Raw genomic sequence first — 26562 nt, forward strand, 5'->3', positions numbered from 1 at the left:
GGTCCTTTGAGGCTAGTCTTTTTTTGTTATTTTTATTGTTTTGATATGTCTGTGTTTCTTGCTGAATTTGAGCTTCAATAAGCTCCTGCGTTCCTATTGGCCCCTCTAGTCTTGGCATTAGAGCCCAAGCTCTGTGAGAAAATTCTCACAGGCGTGAGAAAACGAAGGAAGGCCTCCTTCTTCTCCCTACTGCGCGCTAGCGCCTTAGCTGCAGGTGTTAAAAGTGCTGTTAGTCGATTCCTCGTGGTCGGTTCTCCTAGATAGCGTGCTTTCCTAGCGGTTTCCAGAAAACTCGAAGTTGACAGACTTGTTTTTTTTTGCCTAGTTTTTGGTGGTTTGGCGACGCGGCTAGTTAGCTAACACAGCTATACTCTACCTACCTTAACACCTAGCAACATAATTCTAATAGCGAGATATATAAGAATGGGCTTGGTGGTGACGAGCCTACGGTGTAGTCATGGCGAGCCTGGTGGTGGCGAGCCGGCTGCTGTAAAACACTACTCAAAATTAGCAGTAGTACTAAATGCGTTAGCTTGTTACGCCGTAATTACAACACCTAATTTTGTATGGCAATTGGTATGATACGGTTGTTACGGTAATTACAACGATTTTAGGCTCGGTTACCGTATTGGAACATCCCTAACCACGACTATGGTCTTTGGCTCTTCCGTCCGGGCGGGCCTTCCTTCCGCCACCCATTATCCGCCTCTGGCTTTTTGCTTTGGGAAAGTGCTTCGCCGTACCCGTCTACAATACGCCTGTACATTGGCTTCAGGAAGGCTGCCGTTTTTCCAGCTTGGATCCCCATACGACACAGACAAATCATCCATCCCGCTCGGCTACCCAAACCGGCCAAGCCAAGGGCATTACACACGTTAAACAACAACAAGGTCACCGATTGGCATCTCTGGATGATCTAACCATTCGAGTCGAGTTATGATTCATACTGTTGCAAATCACCAGTCGTCTTGCTCGCCCATTCGACGGAATACGGCCTTCAGTTCTGGAATGACAGCCATGGTGCATCCATATTTTCCCGGGTCTGGCCATTGTGAACCCATTCTTCGATCCACCCAATCGTCATCCTGCAAACTATGAGCCATGACTCGCATGTACTGGATACAGGGGGGGCAGCTTCCGATACACTTACTTGCTTCGATTCGTATCCGCAAACTTCTCGTGGTCTCCGAACAAGCGGCTCTTATACCAGGGATCCTCTTTCAGATTCTTGTAGTGCTCCAGGCTCTCGAACACGACCTGGCTGAAGCAGTCATAGTCGGCCACATTTGCCATCTGGTGATCGTACAGTTGGCTCATGAGCTCCCTAGTCGCTTGCGGCGTGTGCATGACTGTCCAGCGCTTGATTCCATGCTTGGCCATGAGGTCCTTCGTCAGCGGGGCGGACACTTCCGTCATATGTCGGCGATAGTCCTCCTCGCTCATGCCGGGCTTGCGGTAGCCGAGAATCGTCAGACACAGGTACTTGCTTGGCGGGAGGCCTTTGCTAGTTTGTTCCTGGAGAGCCATTTGCGAGTGGTAAAAGATAACAGCTGGTGAAGAAGCGGCACACGGAGAAGTTGGCCATAAGCTGACCAACAGTGGCTTATATCTCACCCATTCTTGGCCTTGCTGTTCAGCTCCTGGACTTTTCGTCCGGACCCAAATTCTGCTGTACTGGCACAGCCAGCGCTGCGTGGTACGGCATGCCAGCATATTCAACCGGAATACCACCCGTGGTGCACATGTGCTTGAATCGCGTTAGAAGTGTCTCGCGTTTCGCGGCACAAGGCGCGAACGCCTCTGACGCAAATCATGGCCCAGGACATGAGGATGCAGATGCTCAGGCGTGCAAAGAGGTAGGTGAACAAATCGGACCGTAACATTGCAGGACTCAGCTTCACAGATCGGGGTGTATTGGCTGGCTGGAAATGGACCGCCGGTATGGACCAAGCTTTTTGCCCCGCGGGAAAACGCCGGACTACCGGATTTCGACATGGACGGCGGGCCAACCTCGGAAAGACGCGGGGCAGGAAACCCCGTACCAAGCCTTGCGATCATCCCTGCTGGCTGCACCGCATCTGACAGGCGCAGGTTGTCGCATCATTCAGACGCATTTCGCATCATTCAACGTCGTCGATTGCCGCCGGTCCGACTCACTTGACGGCATGTCTTGGATGGCGGCGCGTGTTTCCTGGATAGCGGAGCCACGCTAGCTTGGCGACACTAGCCAATGTACAGGCATCAGCCCGGTCGGCCTGTCAGACCCCTGCCGGGATTTGGAGATGCAGCTACCACTACGGTCCTTTGCAACGACGGAATCGACGAGCCCGCCGACTGCGCATGGGGAATTGCTCTACCACAACTGCAGACATGGGCATGTTGTCGGTGCCCCACCTCCATTGCTCTGATACCAGCAAATGTCGTGGCACATGCATGCAGGCAACACGTTTGATTGGCGCAACATGACTTTGTGCAGATTTGTCATTACCCTCTCCGGGCAATCAATCAACAAACTCTATACACTTGACTCGGTACATTCTCTCAAACAAGCCCAGCGCCATCATACAAAGGCTTGATATTTGACGGCTAGGGCAATGGTGGACCCGTCGGGCGACCGTAGGCGATTCTTGACCACTAGTCCTCCATGCGCATCGTAGACGCTCTCTGCTAATTTACACAGCTCTGCGACCTCAACCGCCCCCTTTCCGGTGAAATGCGTATCTGCCAAATCAAGCAGCCGTGCCTGCACTTCGACATTGCCTGGCACCGATCTCGGTTCAGGCAGCATGGCCGGCGCGAGTATCAGCAATGCCGTCGGCTTAGTCCTTAATATGCCAAAGTGCGATTCGAGCTCCATAGTAAGCAGCTCCCTGGGGGTGTAGCCTCGCGTACTCGCTGCGCCGAACGACGGGTGTAAGAGATAGACTGCCGCATCCTTTATCGGCTGTGTTGCTGTGGGTTTCCGCCTTTGGACGGTGATGCGCTGACTGATAAGGGAATCCTTCTCGCCGTTGCCTAGGCCAGATAGGCCTGTATCCGTGGGCGTAAAGTCATAAGTCTGCACCGTAACTCGAAGCTGCGGCGACGTTTGTGCAATCTGGTGCGCTAAGGTAGTGGCATTATCACAAATCTGATATGACCATGCATCTTGTTAGTTACACATACAGATACGCGCTGCACCGGGCTGAGTCAGTCGGCATCTCGGAATACTTACCTCTACAACTGATGCATCTCCGAGGCTATGCCAATTGAGCAGACTGGACAGGTATGCCAGCTGGCTTCTTGCGCTGCCCATATTGTGACGGTATGCCTGCCATTGGCGGCTGAATTGCGGTTCCTGAGAGAGCATTTCGAATGTTGGCCGTGTTTGCGGAGACAGGCCCGTGCCGTATTGATCGTGGGAGAAGAAGGCGGGATCCAGGGACGCGGGAGCGACTTTGTTGGCTAGGAACATGGCAGCGTCAAAGTGTGACAGTTCGGTCGTAAAAGATAGCGACAACGACGTGTGCGCAACATGGCCCAGCTGGGGCTCATGTAAGAAGCCTGCGGTTGCAGTCATCCTCACCACTCGGCTCAGTGTATGCTCGGGAACATCCGCTAGATTGGCAAGCTCTTCGAGCGAGATGGTGTCGTCCAAAGGTATGTAGGCGATGATTTGGTACTCGCCCATCCACTTCAGACAGGCCAGAAGCTGATTCTAGTTCAAGCTCAAAGTTAGCAAGTTGGTACCCAGACTAAACAAACGGGGGGCGGGTTTTCCCCTGGGAAGATCCGACTTGCCTGCATCGCCATTGAACGTATAAAACTACTGGGGCCGACCAGCAGCGTTTCCAGCCGCGAGGAAATGCCACAAAGACTATTTTGAGCCGCTGTGATTTCATGTTCCAGGTTTTGTGCATCATCTGAAGGAACCAAGAGGTTGTTTGTAGGCTCGCTGCCGTTGGCTGTCGCTGTGATATGTGTGCTACTGCACAATGCCCTGAGTCTTTTGGCAGTGAAGGCGAGGTCTGAGCAGAGGGCGTCAAGCTGAGTGAGATCCATATTGAAAAACTGCAGTGGCGCGAGAACAGAATTATGAATTTTTGATTACGTTGTGAAATAGCCCCCGCAAGCCTGTACACGCCGTCTATGAATACATAACCTGCTGCTAAAATGATAGCAGCAGCAGCTCAGTGACAAGTTCACGTGGTAGGGGTCTTGAGTCGACATGAGTACGGAGGTGGCTTTCAAAAGTTCTTGCTAACAGGGGTTCCTTAATTACCGCCGAAAATACCGCCTAAGACTATAAATCATAAGTACTAAGTTTGTAAATAGAAGCCCTTACTTAATAGAATAGTTTAGAAAATGTATTAGCTGTTAGAGAATACACTTATAGTAATATGCTAACTCTATCAAGATATATTATCTACACGCTAAAATGATAATAGAAAGTGTATTAAGAGAATTTGGTCCGATAGATCCGCGCCTGAGCAAGAACTTTTGACAGTCACCTCCGTACATAAGGGGGAATTTTAGCTCCTGGAACATCAGGCAGCTTGCGTCTTGGTTTCGTTCGTTCGTATACGGGACGATCGGGGGGGTCCTTGGGCATGGCGCGCCCACCCACCCCCCACAATAACACGTGCACCGTGTCTATAGTTGCGTTGGCTTGGGCCTACAGCGAACCCAGCACCATGTCGCCCCCCCCACTCTGCCACGGGGGCATCACTTGCAGCTCGCATAAGCCCTAGCCTCCGTGAGATGGATGTTACTAACAGCCATTTGCCACGCTTTGCCTTTGTCGCCGTTGCCAGAAGCCCCGCACGTGATTGGCGGAGATCGACGACAATCAGGGTGCGAATGCGAAGCTCGAATCCCATCCTACCCCCACCCACACATCAGCATCACAGGGGTGCACTGCCATGTTTTTGTTCCATTACTCGGTTCCCGATTCTCATACCCTGGGGCCTGTTCGTTTGCGCGTGTTGCGGCTACGTTGTTGAGCCTGTTTCGGGCTAGCGCATCACTAGGGGATAGCTGCTAGCGTGGCGGCTGGATTGAGATAATGATAGACGGAGGTCCTATTTTGTCACGTGATCGTTACATAATAGACAGTGCTCATCTACAAACTGTAAGCCCTACTATGCTTACGTTGAAAGAAAGTGGTTTCTAGAATCTAGCCGTTGCCTATACGGAACTCGCTGCCCTGTATTGCCTAAAGAGGTGGAATAACACGTCAAGTAGTAAACTTAAGCAAGGATTCCTTTCGCTAGCGCTACGCTAAGAAAACGGAGCTCCGTCCTAAATGCTCAAACCCTCCATTCTACCGAGATAGCGTCTGCATGCGTAGACTCGCCTTTGATCCGATTATCTAGGCCACCTGGTGCAGTTCGAGATGGAAAGCTACTCAGTTTCCTCCGGTCCAATATATGGTCGGGCCATACGCAGAGCATAGATGGTGCTGCCATTGCATGGTACGGGGCATTTGTACCTCTTGGAATCGGACCAAAAGTCTACACCGAGGCAGAATTGTCGGACGGTTCAGTGAATTGTAAAAGACATGATTATACGTGATGGAGGATGCATAAGAAGGGCGTTGTGTAACCATTAATCATCACATTAGTCAGGCCTTTGTTTCTTTGACGACACTCTGATTACAGCATACATTGCAGCGTTACGGAATCACCAAGTAAAACATCCACAATGGGCGACATTGGCAGCGTAGATACCCAGCCCATTGAGGTCGATGTGCTCATTGCAGGCGCGGGACCTACGGGAGCTTCCCTCGGCTGCTTCCTCGGATCGCACGGTACGCCGTTAAGCCAAAGTCTTGGTCATTAGGCGTGCAATGGCTGACCCTGATTACGCACACCAGGCATTACAGGGTTGATGATCGATGCCGAGCCTGGCCCGTCGCCTCGTCCGCGTGCAAACTACCTCAACATGGCTGGTCTTGGTACGGACGATCCCACGTGCATCCCGCTCCAAGACACGAGAAGCTGACTAGTCTCCATGCAGAGTGCCTTCGAGAAATTGGAATCGAGGAAAAGGCGCGAGAGGTAGCGTGGCCCGTGTCAGAATACTCGACGTATACACGTTTCTGTAAGACATTGGTTGGCGAGGAAATCTATCGCGCCCACGTCTTCGGCAATGACCCCCACCGTCATGTAAGGCAACCAGTTTACGTAGTGCAGTTGATACGGATTGAATCTGACTCAAACAGGGTGACTACTTTGATGCCAGTCCATCCAAGACGCTCTGTCTCTGCCAGTCGGATCTCGAGCCGCTGCTGCTGGAAGATGCCAATAAGCGCGGCTTTCCCATCCGCTGGAATACGCGTCTAGTGAGCTTCACCGAGGACCCGGAGAAGGGAACCGTCACCAGCACCCTTGAGAACACAGCCACAGGCGAGACCTACACCGTGAGGTCAAAGCAGCTGGCTGGTGCCGATGGCCCGGATAGCACAGTGGCACGTCAGCTCGATCTCCCCATGGTTCACGGCCCGGGTAATGGCTTCGTCATTAGTATCTGGGTCGAGGCTGACCTCAAGCACTTGACTGAGCACAACCGCGGCCTTCTACACTATCTGGATCGGCCAGACAAGCCACAGCCTGACTACGGTGTTCTGGGTATCGCTCACTTCATCAGGCCCTGGAATGACTGGGTCATTTCGCTGTTCCCTCACCCTTCGTACAAGAAGCTCGAGGCAACCGAAGAGCAGATTCTGGACCGCATGAAGGAGCTTGTCGGCGACGACAGCGTCGAGTACAAGATCAAGGAGATCAGTACCTGGAGCTTCGATGAAGTCTACGCAAAGCACTACTCGTCGCCATCAGGCAACGTCCATGCCCTCGGCAACTCCGTCCACCGCCACCCTCCATTCGGCGGTCTTGGAATCAGCACTTGCGTGGAGGACTCGTACAACCTGGCGTGGAAGATGGCCTACGTGCTCAAGGGTAAGGCCAACAAGTCGCTGCTGAGCACCTACAACCAAGAGCGCCAACCCGCCGGCCAGTACGTCGTCGACCGTACCAACGAGAACGGCAGACTGAACTTTGGATTCTATGCGCAATTCGGGTTCCTCGGAGAGCCTGGCGTTGATCGACGCGCCGACATGGATAAGCTGCTGAAGGAGGACTCAGCTGAAGGCGAAGCCGCCCGCGAACGGTTCCGTGCCGCCATCCGGAACCTAGGCGATGAACGCCACTGCATCGGCGCCATGATGAACCAATGGTACAAGTCGTCTGCCGTGTACACCGACGACGAGACGCAGGAGCCAGAGTGGCCAGCCAATGTCTCCGATCGATCAACCAAGCTGTACACCAGCACTTACCCGGGCTGGCGTGTACCGCATGCGTGGCTGACGCCACCGCAGGAGGGATCAGGCCCTCGACTGCCTTTGGTATCTACGCGGGATGTCGTTGGGCACAACCGCTTCACCATCTTGACTGGCATCGGCGGCAAGCCCCTTTGGTCGGCTGCCGCTGACGAGGTCAGCAAGGCCACGGGAGTCGAGATTGCCGTTGCAAGCATCGGCTTCGGTCAAGACTATGGTGACACCTTCTTCCGCTGGCATGAGGTCAGGGGTGTCAGTGAGAAGGGCGCCGTCTTGGTTCGTCCGGATCGAACGGTTGCCTGGCGTGCGCAGGCTCCGCTCGAGGATCCAAAGGCAAATGGTGACAAGCTGCACCTTGTCATGAAGAAGGTGCTTGGGCTTGAGTAGACCCTCTCCGGCTACGGACGCTCTGTTCTTTATAGTGTTTTTTCTGTATATACGGCAATTGAAATCATCAAACGATATCCCTTGACCAACTGCTTTCATATCGCTCCGTGTGTGGATATTCCTCCTTTCCCCAGACGGAAACCTGATAACATATCAATTACCGTACTTGGTTATTTCCGGGGCCTGGACAACAACATATCCTTGGTGCAAATACCCAAGGGGAAAAAGGTTACACGACATGGTGTCCAGACCATTCTGCTTTGCTTATTGCATAGTACCCCGATCTTGATTTCCAATGCGGTGCTTTGTCACTATACCCTTCGCTAGTTACTGTCTTAGATACAGTATATCATTGGCTGCATAACCCCCCTAATACACACACGCATCTCCGTATTTCCGCGCTTAAACAGCCTCCGCTATCTGACCTACCTCGCGTCTGAACTACATGCGTAATCCTCCAGTGAAAACCCTGTTTCCGTGATAAACGAACAGTACATATGCTGAGACTCCATGGGTCAGACACCTTACTTGTGATTCGTTCGGACAAAGCTGGGGATTACGCTTTCAGCACAGGGGCAGTTGCTTCCCGCGCCAGCGCCACAAAGGCCGAGACATTGTTGCTCGGTGGTGGCTTTTTTGTCGAGACCCAACATACCGGTGCTCGGCAGTTCCCCTCCCTCCCCAACATTTCGTCGCTTACCCGTCCGATGAAGCGCTCCCGCAGGCACTCCAAGCCTCTGTTTGCCAGTGCCAGAGCAGAAAAGAAAAGTCTTGCAGCGCTCTGCGTCCATGCAAATTGCTTCAGCTGGATACTGGTGTTCTAAGCAACAGCCTTTACGATGGTACATTTGCGGCTTGGCATCTCGGGACCCTCGGTTCTACAGTCACTCGTTCTCTTCTATGGACTTCTTCTTCTTCTTCTTCTTCTTCTTCTTCTTCTTCGTCTTCTTTCCGACTTGTTTCTTTGGGGTGGCTTCGCGATACCGCCCCGGTACACGCGGGTATGACGAGTAAGATCCCCGGGATTCGCAAGGAACCCGTCGGTCGCATTCGGTACTTGCCGCTTCGCTCATGCATCCATGTGTCAGCGCTAGCGGCGGCTGGAAAAATGGTATTGGTGGTGGTAATGGTGGTGTCCATGTAAGTAAGAACGTTGTGTATGTAGGTGTGGCACACACACACATACTTGTATGCATACGTACTTTACCCCACGCTGCACGATGCTGGAAATAGGGCCCGGTATTACTCGAGGTTGCGCTGGAGGACCAAGTTGGCGACGCGTAATATGCAGGGTACCAGCAAGTTTTTTTTTCGTCTTTCTTCTTCCTTCTTTCATTTGAATGTTCTGTGAGATCAACATTACGGAAATCCTCGTGTATTGTTTGCTCCGCGGCGCCTTCTTTATATGTATGTATTAGTTCTGGGGATGTTTTGTCATGCAAGAATGCGTGTATGACATAAGTAGGAAAGTTGTTGGGGTTACTTAGTATGGTTGGCATGGCTCGCTAAAAAAAAAAGGTGTGATCGTCGGGGTTGCCTCGCATGCATATCTATGCATCGCCGCTTTAGGCCCTGCTTCTCACGGCATGCAGCTATTCTTTAGGAAACTAGCTGTTCTTGGGAAATGAGGGTTTCGAGGGACTTTGTAGGATTCGCATGCTGGTTGCAGATAGCCACTCCCATGGTTTTTTTCCTTTCGTGGTAGGATTTACATGCTGGTTGGAGATAGCAGTGCGAGTCAAGCATTAGGTGAGACTGTGTGCTACATACGTACACCTTCACTGTGGGAAGGGGGGGCCAAGTCACCTTTCTTTTACTCGTTGGAGATAGGGAAAAAAATTTGATAGCGAAAGCCGGCATGGCGCTCGCAGCATGGCTCTATTTCTAAGCATTAATTTATACGTGTTGGGTCTGGTGTTTTCTTCGATTACTGTACCATGCAGCGGATGTGTAGTATTGGTGTCCGAAGAGGCAAGGAGGTGATTACAAAGCTGGAAGATCCAGTGGCACCGATCTCGGACTTGGTGAATCCATCACAAGTTGCAGTCAGTTCTTTGAAAACTATTGCGGTGTTTTGGAGTCAGTGTCTATTAATATGGCTCACAAGTCAACATGGCTATGAGGTATTACAAACAATATTCTGCGCTAGCGGTCGACTAGTTCGACGAGTGTGACAAATGACAGAAGCTCCTGGAGCTTACTAAGTCAGTTATTTGAACTAGGTACACGATTTGGCTAGTAAAAGCCAAATCACTTGGGGAAACCCACAAAGCATCTGAATAAATGAGAATTCCCGCTAGAAGAGCGCCATTGTGCTACATAGTGGACGAAATATCCCAGGCAACTCCAATCTGAGTCTTGAAGTCCCAGTATTTCCACCCAGAGGAATTCCAGTTCGTGTATCTGCGCTTCTTGCCTATCCCAGCAGGAATTTCGCGATTCCTACAAGCACACTATCACTGCTATTTCCTTTCAGTTTAGATTGATTTGAAATATACCTGGTCAATTCACATCACCAGTACAATGCACTAACATTTTGCAGCCAACTCCGTTCAAAATACAGCTGGAAAGGATTTCTTTCATATCACATCTCGTCAATGACGTGCTGTTGAAGACTACATAATGAAACCACACCTATCGAGATAAACTATCCCAACACTGAAATTCATGATGCGTTATGAGAGCAGTAAATCAACAGTACTGCAACAAGTCCATGTTATATAAAAAGTCAATTCGTTCTCTCTATTTGTGAACTTGGCGGGTGATATGAGCCCGTTCAACTTTGTCGATGTATGTTTTAGACGTGATATCCAATTTCGATTTGTGTATAGAGATAAAGTCATATAAATCGTCAACAGCGTACGCATCGACGAATTTCCAACCCACCAGTTGGAGAATCAGTGACACATCCACCTCCTCCATGAATCACAGGAGCTTCGGATATACCCAAGGCAAATCATAACACAAGATTTTCTGACCTTCTTTACATTTCAATAGCTCAATGACGTCAAGGAACTCACAAGCAGACTTCTTCGTCAGCACTACATATATTTCGTAGCAGTGATGAAAAGTCGCAGCGCACAAGAGAAACAAAGAGCAGGCTTTGACTAACAACCGGTAGAAAGTCAGCAGCAAATGTAGGCGCGTAAAAACATCCGGTAGAAGTTGGATATTACCATCCACTAGAGATATCTATCCGTTCTCCCGCTGTGTCAGAACCAACCGCGAGGATACTACTACACCACCGAAATCTGCTCCTATCCCTAGCCCATCGCAAAAGCGCATTAAAATTCCCTCATACCCCAACCGCGTCCTGCAACGCTCTGGAAAACTAGCAGACAGCTGTATATGCATACTATGTTCTCGACAACACCCATTTTGTTCATCCTTCCATCTCGCCCGTTTGCCAAATCCAAAACAACACCACCTTACCACCTAGGTTTACTAGGGAAACCTTGTAGACACATAAACCTACACGCCTTCTCTAACGCTCGGCTGTCTTGGTACTCATATCCCCGCCTCAACTTTATCCCCAGATTCCATACAGCGCAACACGACCTACGTCTCCACATCCCTTTCCATCTATTTCATCGCCACGAATAACAGTGCTTATATGATTCCTTCATAAAGATATCCATTCCAGCCTATATCGTACAGAAAATACTTGTAGAGTTAGAGTATTGGGATTAGTTATTGGATGAGATTGGACACGCTGGGAAGACACAGAAAGGGCATGGTGGTGAGAAATTTAGATGGGAGGGAAAGATGGCCGTGGGTTCGTCTGCGTGGGAGAGAAATATAGTATGAGGGATAGTTGGATGGATAGATGGTGGGAAATTTCGATGCTGTGGTGCTTGTGGCGAAGAAACTGGAGGGAGATGGATGGATGATCGGGCTAGAGGATATGGGATGGGATGAGTGATTCCAAGGTCCATTGTAAATTCAGTCTTTGAACGCTTTCGAGGCTGGCTTTGTGCAGTATGTAGACGGGTTCCATGCTAATCTAATGCGAGAGGCGTGGCAAACACGGGTCTGTGGGGGGGATGACTGGTTCCATGTGGCGGTGTTTTAGGTTCAATGGTAGGCTTGATGTGTGTTTTGGGGTTGAAGGGATGGACGATATAAGTGTGTCGAAGCTACTTGTCCTTGTGGTTAGAATCATGGTTGTCCGGCAAGAGAGAAGTTGTATTGTTAACTGCATCTGTCTTTGTTCGGGATGAAAAGCGTACTATCGGTGTACTCAAAGACGTGATACTATAAACAAGTAGCCATGTTCGGATGAATTGCTGGAAAACGTGTTTATTTGGGTATCTCAGATTGGTTGATTATATGCGTTGGCGCTTGCTTCTCCGCGTAGGCTCCTGCTTGGCTTTTACGGCTGGCTGGTCGTCTAGAGGTTCTTTCTTTACGCGCTTTCTTTTTGCCGTCTCTTTTTTGATGATTGTCTCACCAACTTTCTCGTCCTCTTCTTTTTTGATAGTTGATTCCACGGCTGTCTCGTCTTCCTCCTTCTTGATTACAACCTCTTTTTCTTTAACTTCGACCTTGGCTACTACTCGCTCTGAAAATGCCCTTAGATCTGCAGTAAATAGTACGGAATGAGCCCAGCCTGCTTCTTTGCCCCATAGTTTGCGGAATAGGTTTCCTATAGCAACATATGTTGCCGCGGTTAAGCTGCTGTGTTTGCCTTTGCCGAAACGGTAGTCGCGCTGTGCAATCTGCCAGACATGTGTATCGACCGGGACGGACTCGGACCAGCCAAGACCAAAGAGACATACACAGTCTGCTACCTTGGGACCTACGCCATGAAGTGCCAGTAGCTCATCGTGCGCTTTCCGGTACCCCTTTCGCCCATCAGCGAGCATATGCCCAGCTGGCTTCTCCTGGACACCAAACTGGGGATATTCTGGGTTGCTCAGGTCGTCCAGCCACTTTAATCCCTTTTCCTCTGAGATGATGCGCGCAGTCTTGGCGATGTATTTCGCCCTGTATCCAAAACCAAGTTTCATCAAATGCGCCTCAACATCGGGGCCACAGAGGGCGGCTGGCGTGGGAAAGTCGTAGTAGGGAATATCATCAATGTGCCCGATCAAGGGACCATAGTGGAGGCAGAGATTCTGTACCATGCCCGATATGCGGCTGATGTTGTTGTTGCTACTACATATGAAGCCAATGAGCGCCTCCCAGGCATCTTGTCGCAATATCCGTATGCCGGTGAATTTGGGTGCGCGCTTCTTGAAGTTGGCGTCCGAGGCGGCCCATTGCTCGTATAGGCGGCCAAGATTGGGGGCGAGATTCAAGTAGTGCTTGACGAGCGCAAGCGTGTCGTCATCTTCAGGGGCGACTGAGGGCGCATTGGACGGCGGCGGAGTGGGCAATGCCGCGGCAACGGATGGATATGTGGCTCGATAGTGTAGATGCTGGGCGTCCTGGCGGAGAGAGAGGATGCGACCATGGAGGGCCATTGACCACTCGTTTTCGGCCGACTTGCGCCATCTGGAGGCATGTTAGACGGGGGGTGGCCCGCGGGCGGCGAATGCATGTATAAAGTACCGGAAAGACTGGCCGCATCGCAGGGTGGTGTCAATGCACAGCTCGGTGAGGCTCGTCGGCAGCCTGTGCCACTCGGCGGCGCGCAAGGCCATGGCGGCGACTGTTGGTTGTGGTTGATGTTGTATGTACACGGCAGAGTGAATGTAAGGTCGTCGGGGGTCTGGGTCTCGTTCCGGCGACAGGGGCCACGGGCGCCAAGGGAGCGCTAAGGCAGCCCCGACTTTCTCTCTCGCACGTTTTCCGCGACGGCAGCCGCAACCACCACACAAGCATCGCGTTCCAAAGTCTGGGACCATTGCGAAGGCCTGATTCATCCTTTGCTGCCTGCTCCCGCCCTGCGAATTGCAGCCTCTGCCGCCGTGTCATCGTCCGCAGCTGCACAATCCTACGCGGCTGTACGTTATCACTGCGCGAATAGCTCCCAACAACACCGCCGCCGCCGCCCAGCATGAACGGCGACAGCTACTCCCGAGGTAAGCCGGCTCGACCAGTACACGTACTGACTGGTGCACAGCTTCGAGAATGGAACAGTACTAACAGACGCAGACGGTGGGCGATCAGGCGGATCCCGCAACTATGTGAGTGCACGCCCTCGTCGCGACCCGCCGACACACCCGCTGACCAGACAGTCGTCGAGAGATGACCACCGCGATCGCGGTGACCGTGGCGACAGGCGCCGGCGCCGGTCTCGCTCGCCTCGCCATGGCGGAGGCTCCCGCCGGGACTACGAGGTAGACACGTACTCGTCCAGCCGCGACTACCGTGAGCGCGAGCGCGAAGACACATATGCCCGTCGCGAGAGGCGTGACGACCGGGGCGAGCGTGGCGGAGAGCGTGGAGGAGAGCGCGGCGCAGAGCGTGGTGGCGACCGTGGTGGCTGGGGAGACTCGTACTCTAGGCGCGACCGCCCCCGAGGCGACCGCGACCGTGACCGCGACCGTGACGACGACCGTGGCCACCGCCGCGACCGAGACCGCAACGACCGGGGCGGCGACAGATTCGGCGAGGAGCGAAGAGGCGGCCGGGGCGGACGCGACGGCGGCTTTGGTGGCGGGCGTGATAGGGCGCGCCAGCCCAAGGAAGACTCTCCGCCATTCAACAAGCCGCGCGAAGCCACGCCCGACCTGTCGACCTTCACCAGCATCCTGCAGCGCCAGCGCCGCATGACACAATGGGACATCAAGCCCGCCGGCTACGAGAACATCACGGCCGAGCAGGCCAAGCTGTCCGGCATGTTCCCTCTGCCGGGAGCTCCCCGCGCTGCGCCCATGGACCCGTCCAAGCTGGCCGCCTTCATTTCGCCATCGACCGGAACTGCCACAGCGGCTGCCCTGGCCACGTCCGCCGCGAAGCAGTCGAAGCGTCTCTACGTCCACAACCTGCCTTCGGGTTGCACTTCCCAAGAGATTATGGAATTCTTCAACACGCAGCTCAACGGCCTGAACGTAGTCTCGGGACACGACCCCTGCGTATCCGCCCACATTGCGACTAGCAAGGAGTATGCTGCGCTCGAGTTCAAGGCACCCGAAGACGCAACACTTGCTCTGGCCATGAACGGCATCTCGATGCGCGACGACGGTGGGGCGCCAGACCGACCAGGCCTTTCCATCCGCCGGCCCAAGGACTACATTACTCCTACTGCTGACGAGAACGCATACCCGCCCGGTGACGAGGTGTCTTCGGTTGTGAAGGACAGTCCCAACAAGCTCAGCATTGTCAACATCCCCACGTACATTGAGGAAGAGCAGATCCGAGAACTGGTCGAGACCATGGGCAAACTCAAGGCTTTCATCCTGGTCAAAGATACGGCCACGGACCAACACCGCGTAAGCTTAGTTGAACTAGCCTCTTGGGCTTGCTAACACACTGCAGGGCATTGCATTCTGCGAGTACGCCGACAACGAGATCATCGATGCGGTGATTGAAGGGCTCAACGACATTCCGCTTGGTGATGGTAACCTCAAGGTGTCACGGGCGACTGTCGGTCTGCAGCAGACGACTGGTCTTGACGGCGGAGTGGGTGCCATTTCCATGTTGGCAGGAGCAAGCGCTGCCGAGAACCGCGAGCACAGCCGCGTCGTATGCCTGATGAACATGGTGACTTCGGACGAATTGCTGAATGACGAGGAATATGAAGGTAAGCATTGGCGATTGGGGAACGCTTGTCGCAGCACTAACAGGGAGCAGAAATCAAGGAGGACATTGAAGAAGAATGTGGCAAGTACGGAGCGATTGTGGAGACGAAAATTCCCCGTCCTGCGGGAGCGCGGGTGAACCTGGGCGTTGGCAAGATCTACATCAAGTACCAGGACACAGAGTCGGCGCAAAAGGCCATCAAGGCGCTCGCAGGGCGTCAGTTCTCGCGGAGAACGGTTGTGGCGACCGAGTTCTCGGAAGAGGGATTCGACGTGGAGGCGTGGTAAAGAAGAGGCTTTGTTGCGGTTGATGTTTCGTATTTACGTACGTTTGTGCATTTGACACATTATTTTTGCCGGGTTGGGGTGTACGAAAAAATGGAGAATAGGGTCAGCATCTGTACACTAATCTTGATTGTAGGGGAAGCCAATATGCATGAGAGCTTGCGGTGCTGGCATTTGCTGGTATCTTGAATATACGGTGTGCGTGGGTGGGATGCGCTCTCGATAGGCTCGGTGAATATTATAGCGCATTGATGTCGGGCATTTCAGGGTGGAGATGTTCTCTGCACCAAGTAACACTAACACGTCCGAACTTGGGCGGTGCCCCAAGAAGCACTTCGAAGACGAGTGCCCGCTGCTAAGCATGTGTGTATGTAGATGCCGTGATATCTGGCGGCCTGAGTGTGGATTTACCATGAGCTAAGTCCGCCCGGGCGCACTGAAGTCGTTGCCTAGAGCGCAGTTATGACGGAGATTAGGAGCCCACGGCAACAATTTCGTCCTTGCGGCCTGAACCAAGCCTCGATGGAACACATGCGAATCTGCGTCTACATCGACTAGACGGTGTTTAGCCTAAGACTCTACTTGTTTACGCCCGCGCTGGGTGTTGATAAGTAACAGTAACACCAACATCTACAACCATCGTGCACCGTGCAAATCCATCCCACCACCACCACAACATCAACATCAACATCAACATCTACATCAACATCTACATCAATCACAATGGCAACAGTTGGCGCCTTCTTCTACTCCCAGCTATTCGTCACGCCGCCCAAACCCACCACAGACCTCACAGGCAAAACCGTCCTCGTCACGGGCTCCAACGTAGGCCTAGGCAAAGAAGCCGCACGCCACTACACGCGCCTCAACGCCTCGACCGTGATCCTCTGCGTGCGCTCGCTGGAAAAAGGCGAAGCTGCGCGCCTCGACATTGAATCCAGCACGGGCCGCACCAACGTAGTCAAAGTCATGCACCTCGACATGTCGTCGTACGCCTCAGTCCTGGACTTTGCCCGCCAAGCCAGCGAGTCGCTGTCACGCCTCGACATTGCCATCCTCAACGCGGGCGTGCTGCGCAAAACATGGGAAATCTACGAGCAGGACGAATCCACCATCACCGTCAACGTCGTGTCTACCTTCCTGCTCGCCTTTGCGCTGCTGCCCAAGATGCGCGACACAGCAACAAAGTTTAACACAAGGCCCACGCTCACCATTGTCAGCTCAGAAGTCCATCACTGGACAAAGTTCAAGGAGCGCCTCGCCCCCGAAGGCCACCTTTTCGAGCGCCTCAATCAGAAGGAGGTTGCTGGGAAGAAGGTCAGTATGCAGGATAGGTACATGGTGAGTAAGCTGCTCGAAGTGCTGTTTGTACGCGCGTTTTGCGAGAGGAATTCCGCCGAGCGTGTCCCGGTTACGGTTAACCTGATTAATCCGGGGCTGTGCCAATCGTAAGTTTCTTCTTTCCTCGATATTTCTCTCCTCCCCCTCCCGCATACATGAACAAAGCGCACAGAGAGAAAGAGGTGCCAATTTTTCCTCTAGTGAATTCGGAAGAGAAGCTCCCTTCTTCGATGCCATATTCCGCTTCCTCCTGGGCCGCACCACCGAAGTCGGCAGCAGGACCCTCGCGCATGCGGGACTCCAGGGCGCAGAGTCCCACGGCAAGTACCTCAGTGACTGTAAGATTGAGGAGCCTAGCAGTTATGTGAGGAGCGCGGAGGGCAAGAAGGATCAGCAGAGGGTGTGGACCGAGTTGGTGGCCAAGTTGGAGGCAATCAAGCCTGGCATTACCGAGGGATATTGATTTTTTGAGGTGCGTATAATATGCGTTCTTGTTACTTGATAGCGTCGTGCGGGTCCAGTATAGCGTTACTGTGGGTCTTTTGTAAGAATTGCTTGGTCAAGGTTACTTCAGATGATATATATATATATGATTATGACTTGGATAAATTTTATCTAACCCTCTTTCCCATTGGATGAGCAGAGGTAGTTCTCAAGTATACATCACAGCAGCATGAAGCTTGAAGTACTTCGTAACCATGTCAATATCGTCACAACATGCGCCATCAAAAGCAACTCAGAATATAAACTCTATACATTCTAAATCTATATTTACAGGGTATCGTCTCCTACTATAACTAAGTACGTATTACTCCACCTCAAATCCTAGTTCTTCAGCACATAACGGTACCTGGGCAGTCCCTTTTCGAAATCAACAATGACATCGTTGGCCTCAGACATGGGCCTGACCTGGACCCAAGCCTGGAGGTCCGTCTTCTTCGCCAGCTCCAGCATGTCGGCAATGTGCTGCCTGGTGCCGATGAGGGAGCCCGCAATCTTGAGGTTCTTGAAGATGAGGCCCATGGGCGAGAAGCTGGGCAGCGGGTCGTCGGGCGCGCCGAGTTGCACAAAGGTGCCGTTGACGTCGAGCAGGTTGAGGTACTGGTCCAGCGGGAAGCTGCCGGAGACGGTGGAAATAATAATGTCGAGGCCGCCAGCGTTCTTGGTCATCCACTCTGGATCCTCGCCGGTTGCGATGAAGCGATCGGCTCCGAGTTCAAGTGCATCGGCTTTCTTGGACGACGATCGCGAAATGGCAACCACCTCGTCGCACCCAAGCGCCTTTGCGAAGAGCAGCGCAAAGTGCCCCAGCCCTCCAATACCGACGACACCCACGCGCTTGCCGGGTCCAGCACCGTAGGTCACAAGCGGGTTGTAGACGGTGACACCACCGCACATGAGAGGAGCCGCGAACTCTGAAGGCAGGCCCTCGGGGATAGGGATGGCGAAGGAGGCAGGGCCACGCCACTTCTTCGCGTAGCCTCCGTACGCCTTGTCGCCCGTCTTGTACTTGGCGTTGTATGTCATGACGAAGCTGTTGCAGTTGGACTCCTGCTTCATCTTGCAGGGCCGGCAGCTCTCACAGCAGTCGGACTGGGCGCCAACGCCCACGCGGTCACCAACCTTGACGTCCTGCACTGCGTCGCCTACTCGCGTCACCTTGCCGATGATTTCGTGACCGACGACCAGCGGGTAGTCTGAAGGGCCCCAGCCTGATCGCAGAGTGTGGATGTCAGAACCGCACACACCGCAGTGGCTGATTTCCATCTCAATGTCTGTGGATTCAAACGCCTTGGGCGTGTAGTCGCCCCATTGCATGTTGCCGTCGGCGGCTGACGGGTCGTGAGCAACCCATCCCTGGAAGTCGGATGACGAAGACATGATTCTTTCTGCTGTTAGATCAAGTATGTCGAAAGATGAGGTCGTGACGATGCTTTGATGAGATATGAAATGGAGAGTGATTGTGTGAATGGGGGGAGGACAATACCAAGTTATACACCTACTATTTTATACATGTCCAGCAGCACCCAGCCTTCTAGAAATTTTCCTTACTACTAGCAGCATTTGTAATACACAATTCATGAAACCGCCCTATGAGGTATCTTGTCCAGAAGTGCTATCCCTGGTGTTTTCTGCTCTTTTCGCCGATCTACGCCGTTGAGCTAGCTACCGGAGGACCCACACTGACACCGTGAACCACGTTTTTTGAGCCTCAAACCGGTAGGTGTACATAATAGGTGCGGGCCATAAAACCGCCTATTATTTCCTTGGCCCAAACGGGCCGAAAGCGGCTTCGGAGGGGAGCCCTGAAGGCGACAAGACTGCTGCAGATATCTCGGACGAGGCTCGCTGTCACGCTGGAAAGACGTCAACGCCGTGCAACGAATCCCTGTTTCGAGACGACGGTCGATCTGCCGGGACAACGTGGCAACCCCTAATCAGGATGCATCCCGAAGCGGCTCTTAATTAGTTGCCGTTGGTATATCGTCATTCCAGATCGGATGACATGTATTCAGCGGTTGACACGTCGATCTGCCGACCTGCCGATTACACCTTGTCTATCGTGTGCGGCGAAGAGATGCATCCACATGTATTGGAGAGAAATTGCTCGGCCGACCTTTGCTGTTCGAGATAAAAAAAAAAGTGTAGGGTAGCGGTGAGGCTCCGGGCGTGTGCTCTTGTTCAAGTAACCTAGTAACACAGCTTACTGCACCTTCATCCGTCAGTGGCACGCTTGCATTTGTGGTGCATGTTTACGACAGACCTCATGCCAGATTTCCAATCTCTTGGTTCCTTTAAGTTTGGCCTTTTAGAACCGTTTCGGTGTAGTGGACCGAGAAAGCGGACTGTTGATTCTAAGAGCAAGAGTACCGACTCGTCGATCTCCTCGTCATACGTACGGTTGGAGGGCGATGGATACTCTACGAATCCAAAATTTGTCTGGACGCATGGCGTAAGCCAGGGGAATTGCGATCGCGCTGAAGGTCGTTGGTGGCGATGTGTGCATCATGTTGAGATTGAGATGGCCACTCGGTCGCCATCCGCTGATATCTGTTGACGTGTATCTTGCCAATGCGATAAAGAGGCTTGTGAAAATACTGGCGAGTTCTCCATCTCTTTTTAGCATCTGCAACTTAAAGTGACTGTCTTATGTCATGGAAGCATCATAGTGCCCGACTTTATTGGCAGATCAGATTCAGTACTTAGTATGTCCATGTCCGTCCAGCCATCGAACACCAAAGAGTCGAGAGTGAGAATTTCATCGCCATGAAGAACTGCGGATGCGTTGCGCCACAGTTTCCGTCCCAGCGAGTTCGGTGATACTTGAAAATTCCTCAAGCCGAGGTAGCGGGTCCTCGCCGCAACGCATATCTGGACAACTTACTTTGAGACATGACGTCATCGCTTTTGCACCTCGCGACCCATCATCGTGCTGCTTCGTCGTTTTATTCCAGTGGCGGTAACTTCGTGCAATACTTTGATAAGTGTTCTTGCGACAGCGCTGGGCTTCTGATCACGGCGGGCATTCGATTGGGTCGACATATGGCCTGATGAGCAGCTCAGTTTCCAGGTTGATTCTTAAAGATTAACGAGTCGGGTGTAGGCCCATCATAATTGCGGGTCATTTCTGGCAATTCCTCGGCTCGTGGTAGACACGATGCGGTGCGCGGAGTGAAGAGACTGAAAAAGGAGATGCTACGACAGAGCATCCCATGCACCCATGGCTCGATGGTTGAAACCAGAAATGAGCAGGAAATCCAATGTACGAGGGATGGAAACTCAAGATATTGGGGTACTCATCACCATCCGCTAATCCGTTAGCTCGTGAGGGACGAACTGACCATTTGAACGCACATCCGGCCACATATCCCGGCGGAGCTGGATACAGCGGCTCTTCACTATGATGAAAGAGCACGTACGGTAACACCTTTCTATTTACCCTACCTTTAAATAAACAGTTTGCACACTTTGGGCTATCGATTGGAGTGAGTACTCCGAAACCATCCAGGTTGTCGGAGCAGACGGCAGGGCACCACCACCGCGATACACTTAACCTATAGATCCCAGGACCCGGTATCCAGTACTGAAGGGTGAGGTTTCTTATTGAACGATTCAAGCTCGGTATCGCTTAGAAGTAAGGTTAAGAGGACTGCTCGCTACGGCCGTACAAGATGCCAGTTGAATGATAGCTGACATTTGATCCAGCACTTCTATTCATTACATCTGTATTAATCACCGGCTTCAGTCTCAGCAAGCAGAGTAGAGTCACAGAACAGACTCGGCAAGAACACACTCTATACAGATTTTACGCAGTTGGAAGGGGGTGACACAGCATAAGCTAATAACACATCGACAATCTGACGAGCTCTACTCACCGCCGGGTTCACAGATGGTCAAACATAAATTACACAGCAGATACATATTCATATATCGGCCCAATGAGAAATCCAGTTCACGGCCGCTATCTGGTCGCTAAATATTCTATTCGATATTACTAACAAAAACAACTAGCACTGCACAGTATCTGAAATCATTATCAGCACACACACAGCCCACCACAAGTGTGTACGGACTTACGCGGCCGTCGCCGAAAATATCTCGGCGTGTCGAGAGTGAGTCAAGACACAGAGGCATGACGAGAAAGTACCTGTCGAGACCCCGATGATACAAAGTCTAGAAGTCATACTCTTTACATTGTACAAAACTGATATCGGAATAGTCAAGATCATGACAGCCAGAAGGGTAGTCAGCGCTCGTGCAATAGACATTATGAGAGACATGTCAACGGTGATGACGTGAGGATCGCGAGATACGGATGTATGCGTCTTTCACGGGGTAAGTGCTTTTCCAATCTTGTTAACGAGATAGCTCTAGCTTACCTTGAAAGAAGGCCATCCGTGGACCCTGTGTGAGAGCTGCTTGAGGAGCACATTCAAGCCGCCGTGGTCAGCACGCTCCGATGGAGATACGAGATCATCCCATGAGTTGAGAAATGTCGATTCCTCGGGTATTAGAGGCTTGTTGCCTTGCATCCAGTTCGCCACGCTTTGGACATTCTTTGGGTGTGAGGGACCACGCTCGACATGCTTGTAGTACATTTCCAAGAGCTTATCTAAACTCGAGATCAATCAATTTTCTGCGAGATGTCGAACAACGGTAACACGAAAATGCACGAGCTTTTGAACGCGCCATAAATCGGCGAGCTAACGTACCGTAGTCAAAGAGTTTTTCACCCAATGTTTTCAGTATCCTACCGCGTTCCTGATTTCGATCACGGCGTCGAGTGTTGAGATAAAATGAACAGGGTTCTATTCTATCGAGGGTATGAAGTTGTTGCTCCATCTCCGCAATCTCATCCTGTAGATATAGGAGGTAGCGCACGTGCAAGTGTCCGAAACGACGGAAAACAACAAAGTCAAGGTCGCTGTTGATGAAAGCCGCAAGTCGGGGATAGCCATTTCGTCTGTCTTCCACTTTTCATCATCAACTTCCATCTGCTTCGAAGCCTTAAGCCCTGCTCACCTTTTTCGGGGTTGTTCGTGAAGTTTTGTGGGTAGGTATGCGAGGTAGTTGGTGTAGTTCGAGCCGCGAATCCAGATGGATGGGGTGATTGTGCCATAGCAGGCTATCTTAGGATGAATGGAGAATGAAATCATCACTGTTTGGGGACGGTGGTGTTTTGAAACCTTGGCTGCGAGGTGGGGCACGAAACCAATCCTCACCGGAGTGACAGCCTGTCAGAGTGAACCGCCACCGAATCAGGATTAGGCTTAGCATCTGATGACAGCGCATTGGGAATGGAAGGAATGGTAAAGTGTGCGGCCACCAGGCTGAACCCATCATCAAACTACAGCTACAGATCGCCATGCAAAGCCAACACACACACACAGTATGGATTCAAGGACCGCGCTCTGGAGCTTTTTTCGTAGCAGTGAAAACAACGTAATCGAAGCGGACGGCGACAACGACACTGAATGGGAAACCAGCGTCGGGATGCTGACTGGGCTGTTCCAAGGGGGGCTCCCCTACGTTCAAGAACTAGCAGTTTGTGATTTTCTTGGAGAAGGAACATCTTTTTCCGTCTATAACTGCGAGAGTATAGGTCGCCACGGCCGTTCTCTAGCAATTAAGATGCCAAAGCATCGGGGACAGCAGAACCAAAAGGGCGTTGCAACGACCACACTCCGCGAGATACAGATAATGGCTTACGAGCCCCTTCGAGACAGCGCCCCCATCGTGGAGGTTCAGGCATACATCTGGTTTCCGTTCGACCGAGTACCCTCCCTCATCCTCGAGAACGCTTTCTATGGAACATTGGACAACTTCATATCAAGATTCATCTCCCACCAACCCGACGGTTGGACGCTCCGACATCGCCTTTGCCAAGATATCGCACGAGGCCTTGAAGCTCTTCACAGCGAGGGAATCGTTCATGGCGATGTGAAACCGCAGAACATCCTAGTCAAAAACTCCTCAAGTATAGAAAACGACCGAGAATCAGTCGTCACTGCGCGCCTGACAGATTTTGGTTCCTCAAGCTTCTGCTCAGAGAATAATGGGTACGAATCGTACGTTGGAACACCGCTGTTCAGCTCACCAGAAGTGCTCGTAAACCTGTACGGTGACAGTGCATCTGAGACACTTGAACGCGAAGATTGGCCCAAGTGCGACGTGTGGAGCTTCGGCCTAACAGCTTGTTGCATCATTAGCTCGAGGGTCAATTACTTCCAAGATGAATGGCTATCCGCCGAATTTTCGGATCCTCCCCGACGGATACCCTTTTTGCTCTCGCAATCGCCAAGCTATCTGACGGAAAAAGCATGTGAACTGATCGAGGCTGGTATGGCGGAAGAGGCGACTCCAAGGATATCAGAAGATTTGCGCACCATCTTCTTAGAGCTTGTCAAAGGTTGTCTAGAGAGTGACAGACATAAAAGATATTCTATGCGCACGGCATCAAAGCTGCTTGACATCAGGAAGTACGTAGGACTTTCGTCATTAAATCATATGTAGCTAATTGATTCAGAGACTTCCACCATCCAATAGCCAACTTTGAACCATCTTTTTCGAGAAGCGCGCAAGATCAATACCTATCCTGGAATATTGAAAGTGTAAGTAACATCAATCCACAAAAGAGCCTGATTTGATCAAGACCAGCTCATATCAGTAATATGTCCATGGCCGATGAAAGAATCTGTCTTTGATGGGCTGCACTCAATCTTACAACCAGTTCATGATGTCGACATTTCTTATCCACATATGTTCGGAAAGTCGGTCGTAGAGTATTGCCACTCCACGCCAGAAAGCGACGCATCGCACCGCTTATTAAACCTTTCCGAATGCTACGCATATGGATATGGGGTCAGTTTTGCGCCCGAATTAGCGTCTGAACCCTTCTCTCAACTGCGCGACTCTGCGCTGAAGGAATTAATTGTCAGTCGACTGCGATCCGCAACGATCTATGATCCCGAACCCGAAATGGACACATATTCGTTCTCAGAGTCTATTCGCGAATACCAGGTTGCGGCTGTAGCAAAGCGTGTCCAATCGGTCCAAGGTATTAGAATTTCGTCAAATACTCGGGAGTTCTCCCCTATGGATGTTCACGAAGCGGTTGAGGATGGTTGCGCATCTGTGCCAAATACCCTCGAGGTTCTTGCAATAAGAGGCACATATCTGCAGGGCCCACTTCACTTCGCTGCATCGACGAACAATACAAGATTGGCGCAAACTCTTCTAGATCGAGGTTACGACGTCAACTCAATAGATGAAGAGGACCGCACTGCCTTATTTGAAGCATGTTCTATAGGAAGCGTTGAAATGGCATTACTCCTGCTGGATAACGGGGCCAAAGCATCACTTACTGATGATTCCATCACATCCCCTTTACATCTACTTGCCTTTTTTCCACGCGAAGAAATACCGAGGATAGCGAGTCGGCTTCTGGAAGCCGGAGGTTCCGTAATGGCGCGGACGAGACCGAATTTCTGCTGGGGAAGCCCCTGGTACGGCGTCTTGCTTTCTGGGACTCCGCTTCACTTTGCAGTAGGCATCCGTAACTTCACTGCTGTTGAGACTCTCCTTAAGCTGGGCGCGGATCCAAACGCCCGCTGTCCTTGGCTTAGCAGTTTGGATCTGGCGGCATCGCTCTGTCTCCCTGAGATATGTGGGCTTCTTATCAGGTACGGTGCTAGTGCTACGAAGCACTGGTTCAGCAGGTCGTCTCCGCTGCATCAACTTGGTCTAGCCTCCTATGCTTCCATACACGCTAAGGTATAACGATCTCTCTTCCTATCAAACTTCTCGAGAGCCACAGACTAATTGAACGTGCTTAGTGGATGATACATGGTTCGGGCTATATTGGTGCCATCAATTCTACAATTGATCTGTTGCTATCACACGGTGCATTGATCGATGAAGAAGACGAACAGGCTTACGCGAACCTACAGGCCTACAAAATTAGCTATACGCCCCTAGGTCTGGCCGCAGCAAACCCCAGGACCGATGTAGATTTGCTCGGATGTCTGCTAGAAAAGACCGTTTCCATGAGAAAACCGATCACCGTTGATGTACTGTTTAGTGCGATACATTCGGCTATGAACGATCACCTGAATGATACGGCATTCAAGATGCTCTACGAACATCCAAAACTTCCGTGGGCAGACATGCCCGGCCACAAAATTGCGCAAGCGAACGGGCAGACCATCCTCCACGAGAGTGCGAAGAAGGACGCATTAGCAGTCATCAAGCATATCCTCGCGCATCCAGACATCAGCATTGACGTTCTCAACAGAATGGGCAACACCGCATTGCATATCGCATGCGAATGGGCCTCTGATGAATGTGTCCAACTTCTGGTGCAGAACGGGGCGGACGTGAACATGCCACGTCGCGAGGCGGTCTTGGACACCGATTGCCTCTATTATAACCCGCTTGGGTTACTCCTCAAAGCTAAACGAGGGGACCTTCTCGCCTGGGTACGATATTAGTATTCTACTCTCTAAACGCCAGTGACTAACTAGTTACAGATGCTCGATCAGGGAGGGGACCCATGGCTTGGAAGTACCAATGATAACCCGGCACCAACCTTATTGCATCTCGCCGTAAGCATACGGGCTGTAGAGACGACATTTCAGACCCAGAAACCGATACTCGAACATATGGAAGCTCTCATGTCGCTACCGCAGGAGGAGGCCTTTCTGGTGTTCTTGCTGGAAGGCCCTCAATCTGACATCTGGTACCGCGCGTTTGAACACCAACCCTCACTTCTCAACGCAGTGAGCCCACAATTAGGCACCGCCCTCCATGTGGCCGCCATGTCTGGGGCACCAAAAGCGGTTGAAGCTTTACTTGATCTCGGTGCAGATCGCAACATCAAAGACAACGAGGGGCGCACAGCATTGGACTGCTTGACCGAGTTCTATCGGAGGACGAGAGAAGACTATTTGATTGTTTCTCCTAACATCCACGACTACGTCCAAGAAATGATGACACTATTGTTTGATAGCCACTCGGCTTAAATGTCGAAGATGCTCGGAATCAAGC

At 51.8% G+C, this 26562-nt stretch overlaps 10 protein-coding genes across 10 annotated transcripts; 5 read left to right on the forward strand and 5 right to left on the reverse strand.

Moving 5' to 3' along the window:
* Positions 1-997: 997 nt before the first annotated feature.
* SETTUDRAFT_106697 (uncharacterized protein) lies at positions 998-1527 on the reverse strand (the record flags this gene model as incomplete). Its single annotated transcript, XM_008025286.1, has 2 exons — positions 998-1085; positions 1151-1527. 2 exons carry the CDS (start codon positions 1525-1527, stop codon positions 998-1000), a joined length of 465 nt encoding a protein of 154 aa, XP_008023477.1.
* Positions 1528-2566: 1039 nt separating this feature from the next.
* On the reverse strand, positions 2567-3968 carry SETTUDRAFT_168062 (uncharacterized protein). The gene is made up of 4 exons (XM_008025287.1): positions 3781-3968; positions 3215-3697; positions 2996-3130; positions 2567-2858 (listed from the first exon to the last, which is right to left on the reverse strand). Exons 1-4 carry the CDS (start codon positions 3790-3792, stop codon positions 2820-2822), a joined length of 669 nt encoding a protein of 222 aa, XP_008023478.1. The 5' UTR covers positions 3793-3968; the 3' UTR covers positions 2567-2819.
* Positions 3969-5682: 1714 nt separating this feature from the next.
* On the forward strand, positions 5683-7722 carry SETTUDRAFT_148294 (uncharacterized protein; the record flags this gene model as incomplete). Its single annotated transcript, XM_008025288.1, has 3 exons — positions 5683-5788; positions 5998-6146; positions 6203-7722. The coding sequence occupies 3 exons, from the start codon at positions 5683-5685 to the stop codon at positions 7700-7702; spliced, it is 1755 nt and encodes a 584-aa protein (XP_008023479.1). The 3' UTR covers positions 7703-7722.
* Positions 7723-8122: 400 nt separating this feature from the next.
* SETTUDRAFT_168065 (uncharacterized protein) lies at positions 8123-8641 on the forward strand. Its single transcript, XM_008025289.1, has one exon. It carries the CDS (start codon positions 8200-8202, stop codon positions 8524-8526), a length of 327 nt encoding a protein of 108 aa, XP_008023480.1. The 5' UTR covers positions 8123-8199; the 3' UTR covers positions 8527-8641.
* Positions 8642-11797: 3156 nt separating this feature from the next.
* Positions 11798-13347, reverse strand: SETTUDRAFT_148296 (uncharacterized protein; the record flags this gene model as incomplete). The annotated part of the gene is made up of 2 exons (XM_008025290.1): positions 11798-13198; positions 13256-13347. 2 exons carry the CDS (start codon positions 13345-13347, stop codon positions 12028-12030), a joined length of 1263 nt encoding a protein of 420 aa, XP_008023481.1. The 3' UTR covers positions 11798-12027.
* A 181-nt stretch (positions 13348-13528) lies between these two features.
* Positions 13529-15994, forward strand: SETTUDRAFT_168066 (uncharacterized protein). Its single transcript, XM_008025291.1, has 5 exons — positions 13529-13728; positions 13802-13833; positions 13885-15081; positions 15128-15392; positions 15443-15994. Exons 1-5 carry the CDS (start codon positions 13704-13706, stop codon positions 15676-15678), a joined length of 1755 nt encoding a protein of 584 aa, XP_008023482.1. The 5' UTR covers positions 13529-13703; the 3' UTR covers positions 15679-15994.
* A 404-nt stretch (positions 15995-16398) lies between these two features.
* On the forward strand, positions 16399-17618 carry SETTUDRAFT_128560 (uncharacterized protein; the record flags this gene model as incomplete). Its single annotated transcript, XM_008025292.1, has 2 exons — positions 16399-17123; positions 17218-17618. 2 exons carry the CDS (start codon positions 16399-16401, stop codon positions 17477-17479), a joined length of 987 nt encoding a protein of 328 aa, XP_008023483.1. The 3' UTR covers positions 17480-17618.
* A 223-nt stretch (positions 17619-17841) lies between these two features.
* On the reverse strand, positions 17842-18897 carry SETTUDRAFT_106304 (uncharacterized protein; the record flags this gene model as incomplete). The annotated part of the gene is made up of 1 exon (XM_008025293.1): positions 17842-18897. One exon carries the CDS (start codon positions 18895-18897, stop codon positions 17842-17844), a length of 1056 nt encoding a protein of 351 aa, XP_008023484.1.
* A 2601-nt stretch (positions 18898-21498) lies between these two features.
* On the reverse strand, positions 21499-22491 carry SETTUDRAFT_106391 (uncharacterized protein; the record flags this gene model as incomplete). The annotated part of the gene is made up of 4 exons (XM_008025294.1): positions 21499-21541; positions 21595-21842; positions 21921-22129; positions 22230-22491. Coding segments are annotated over 4 exons (762 nt in total), but the record flags the coding sequence as incomplete, so codon positions are not given.
* A 417-nt stretch (positions 22492-22908) lies between these two features.
* Positions 22909-26537, forward strand: SETTUDRAFT_38143 (uncharacterized protein; the record flags this gene model as incomplete). Its single annotated transcript, XM_008025136.1, has 6 exons — positions 22909-23996; positions 24044-24128; positions 24175-25290; positions 25353-25994; positions 26046-26120; positions 26154-26537. 6 exons carry the CDS (start codon positions 22909-22911, stop codon positions 26535-26537), a joined length of 3390 nt encoding a protein of 1129 aa, XP_008023327.1.
* Between the last annotated feature and the right edge of the window lie 25 nt (positions 26538-26562).

Source organism: Exserohilum turcica (assembly GCF_000359705.1).
Source record: "Exserohilum turcica Et28A unplaced genomic scaffold SETTUscaffold_14, whole genome shotgun sequence".
In the NCBI taxonomy this organism is placed as follows: domain Eukaryota; kingdom Fungi; phylum Ascomycota; class Dothideomycetes; order Pleosporales; family Pleosporaceae; genus Exserohilum; species Exserohilum turcicum.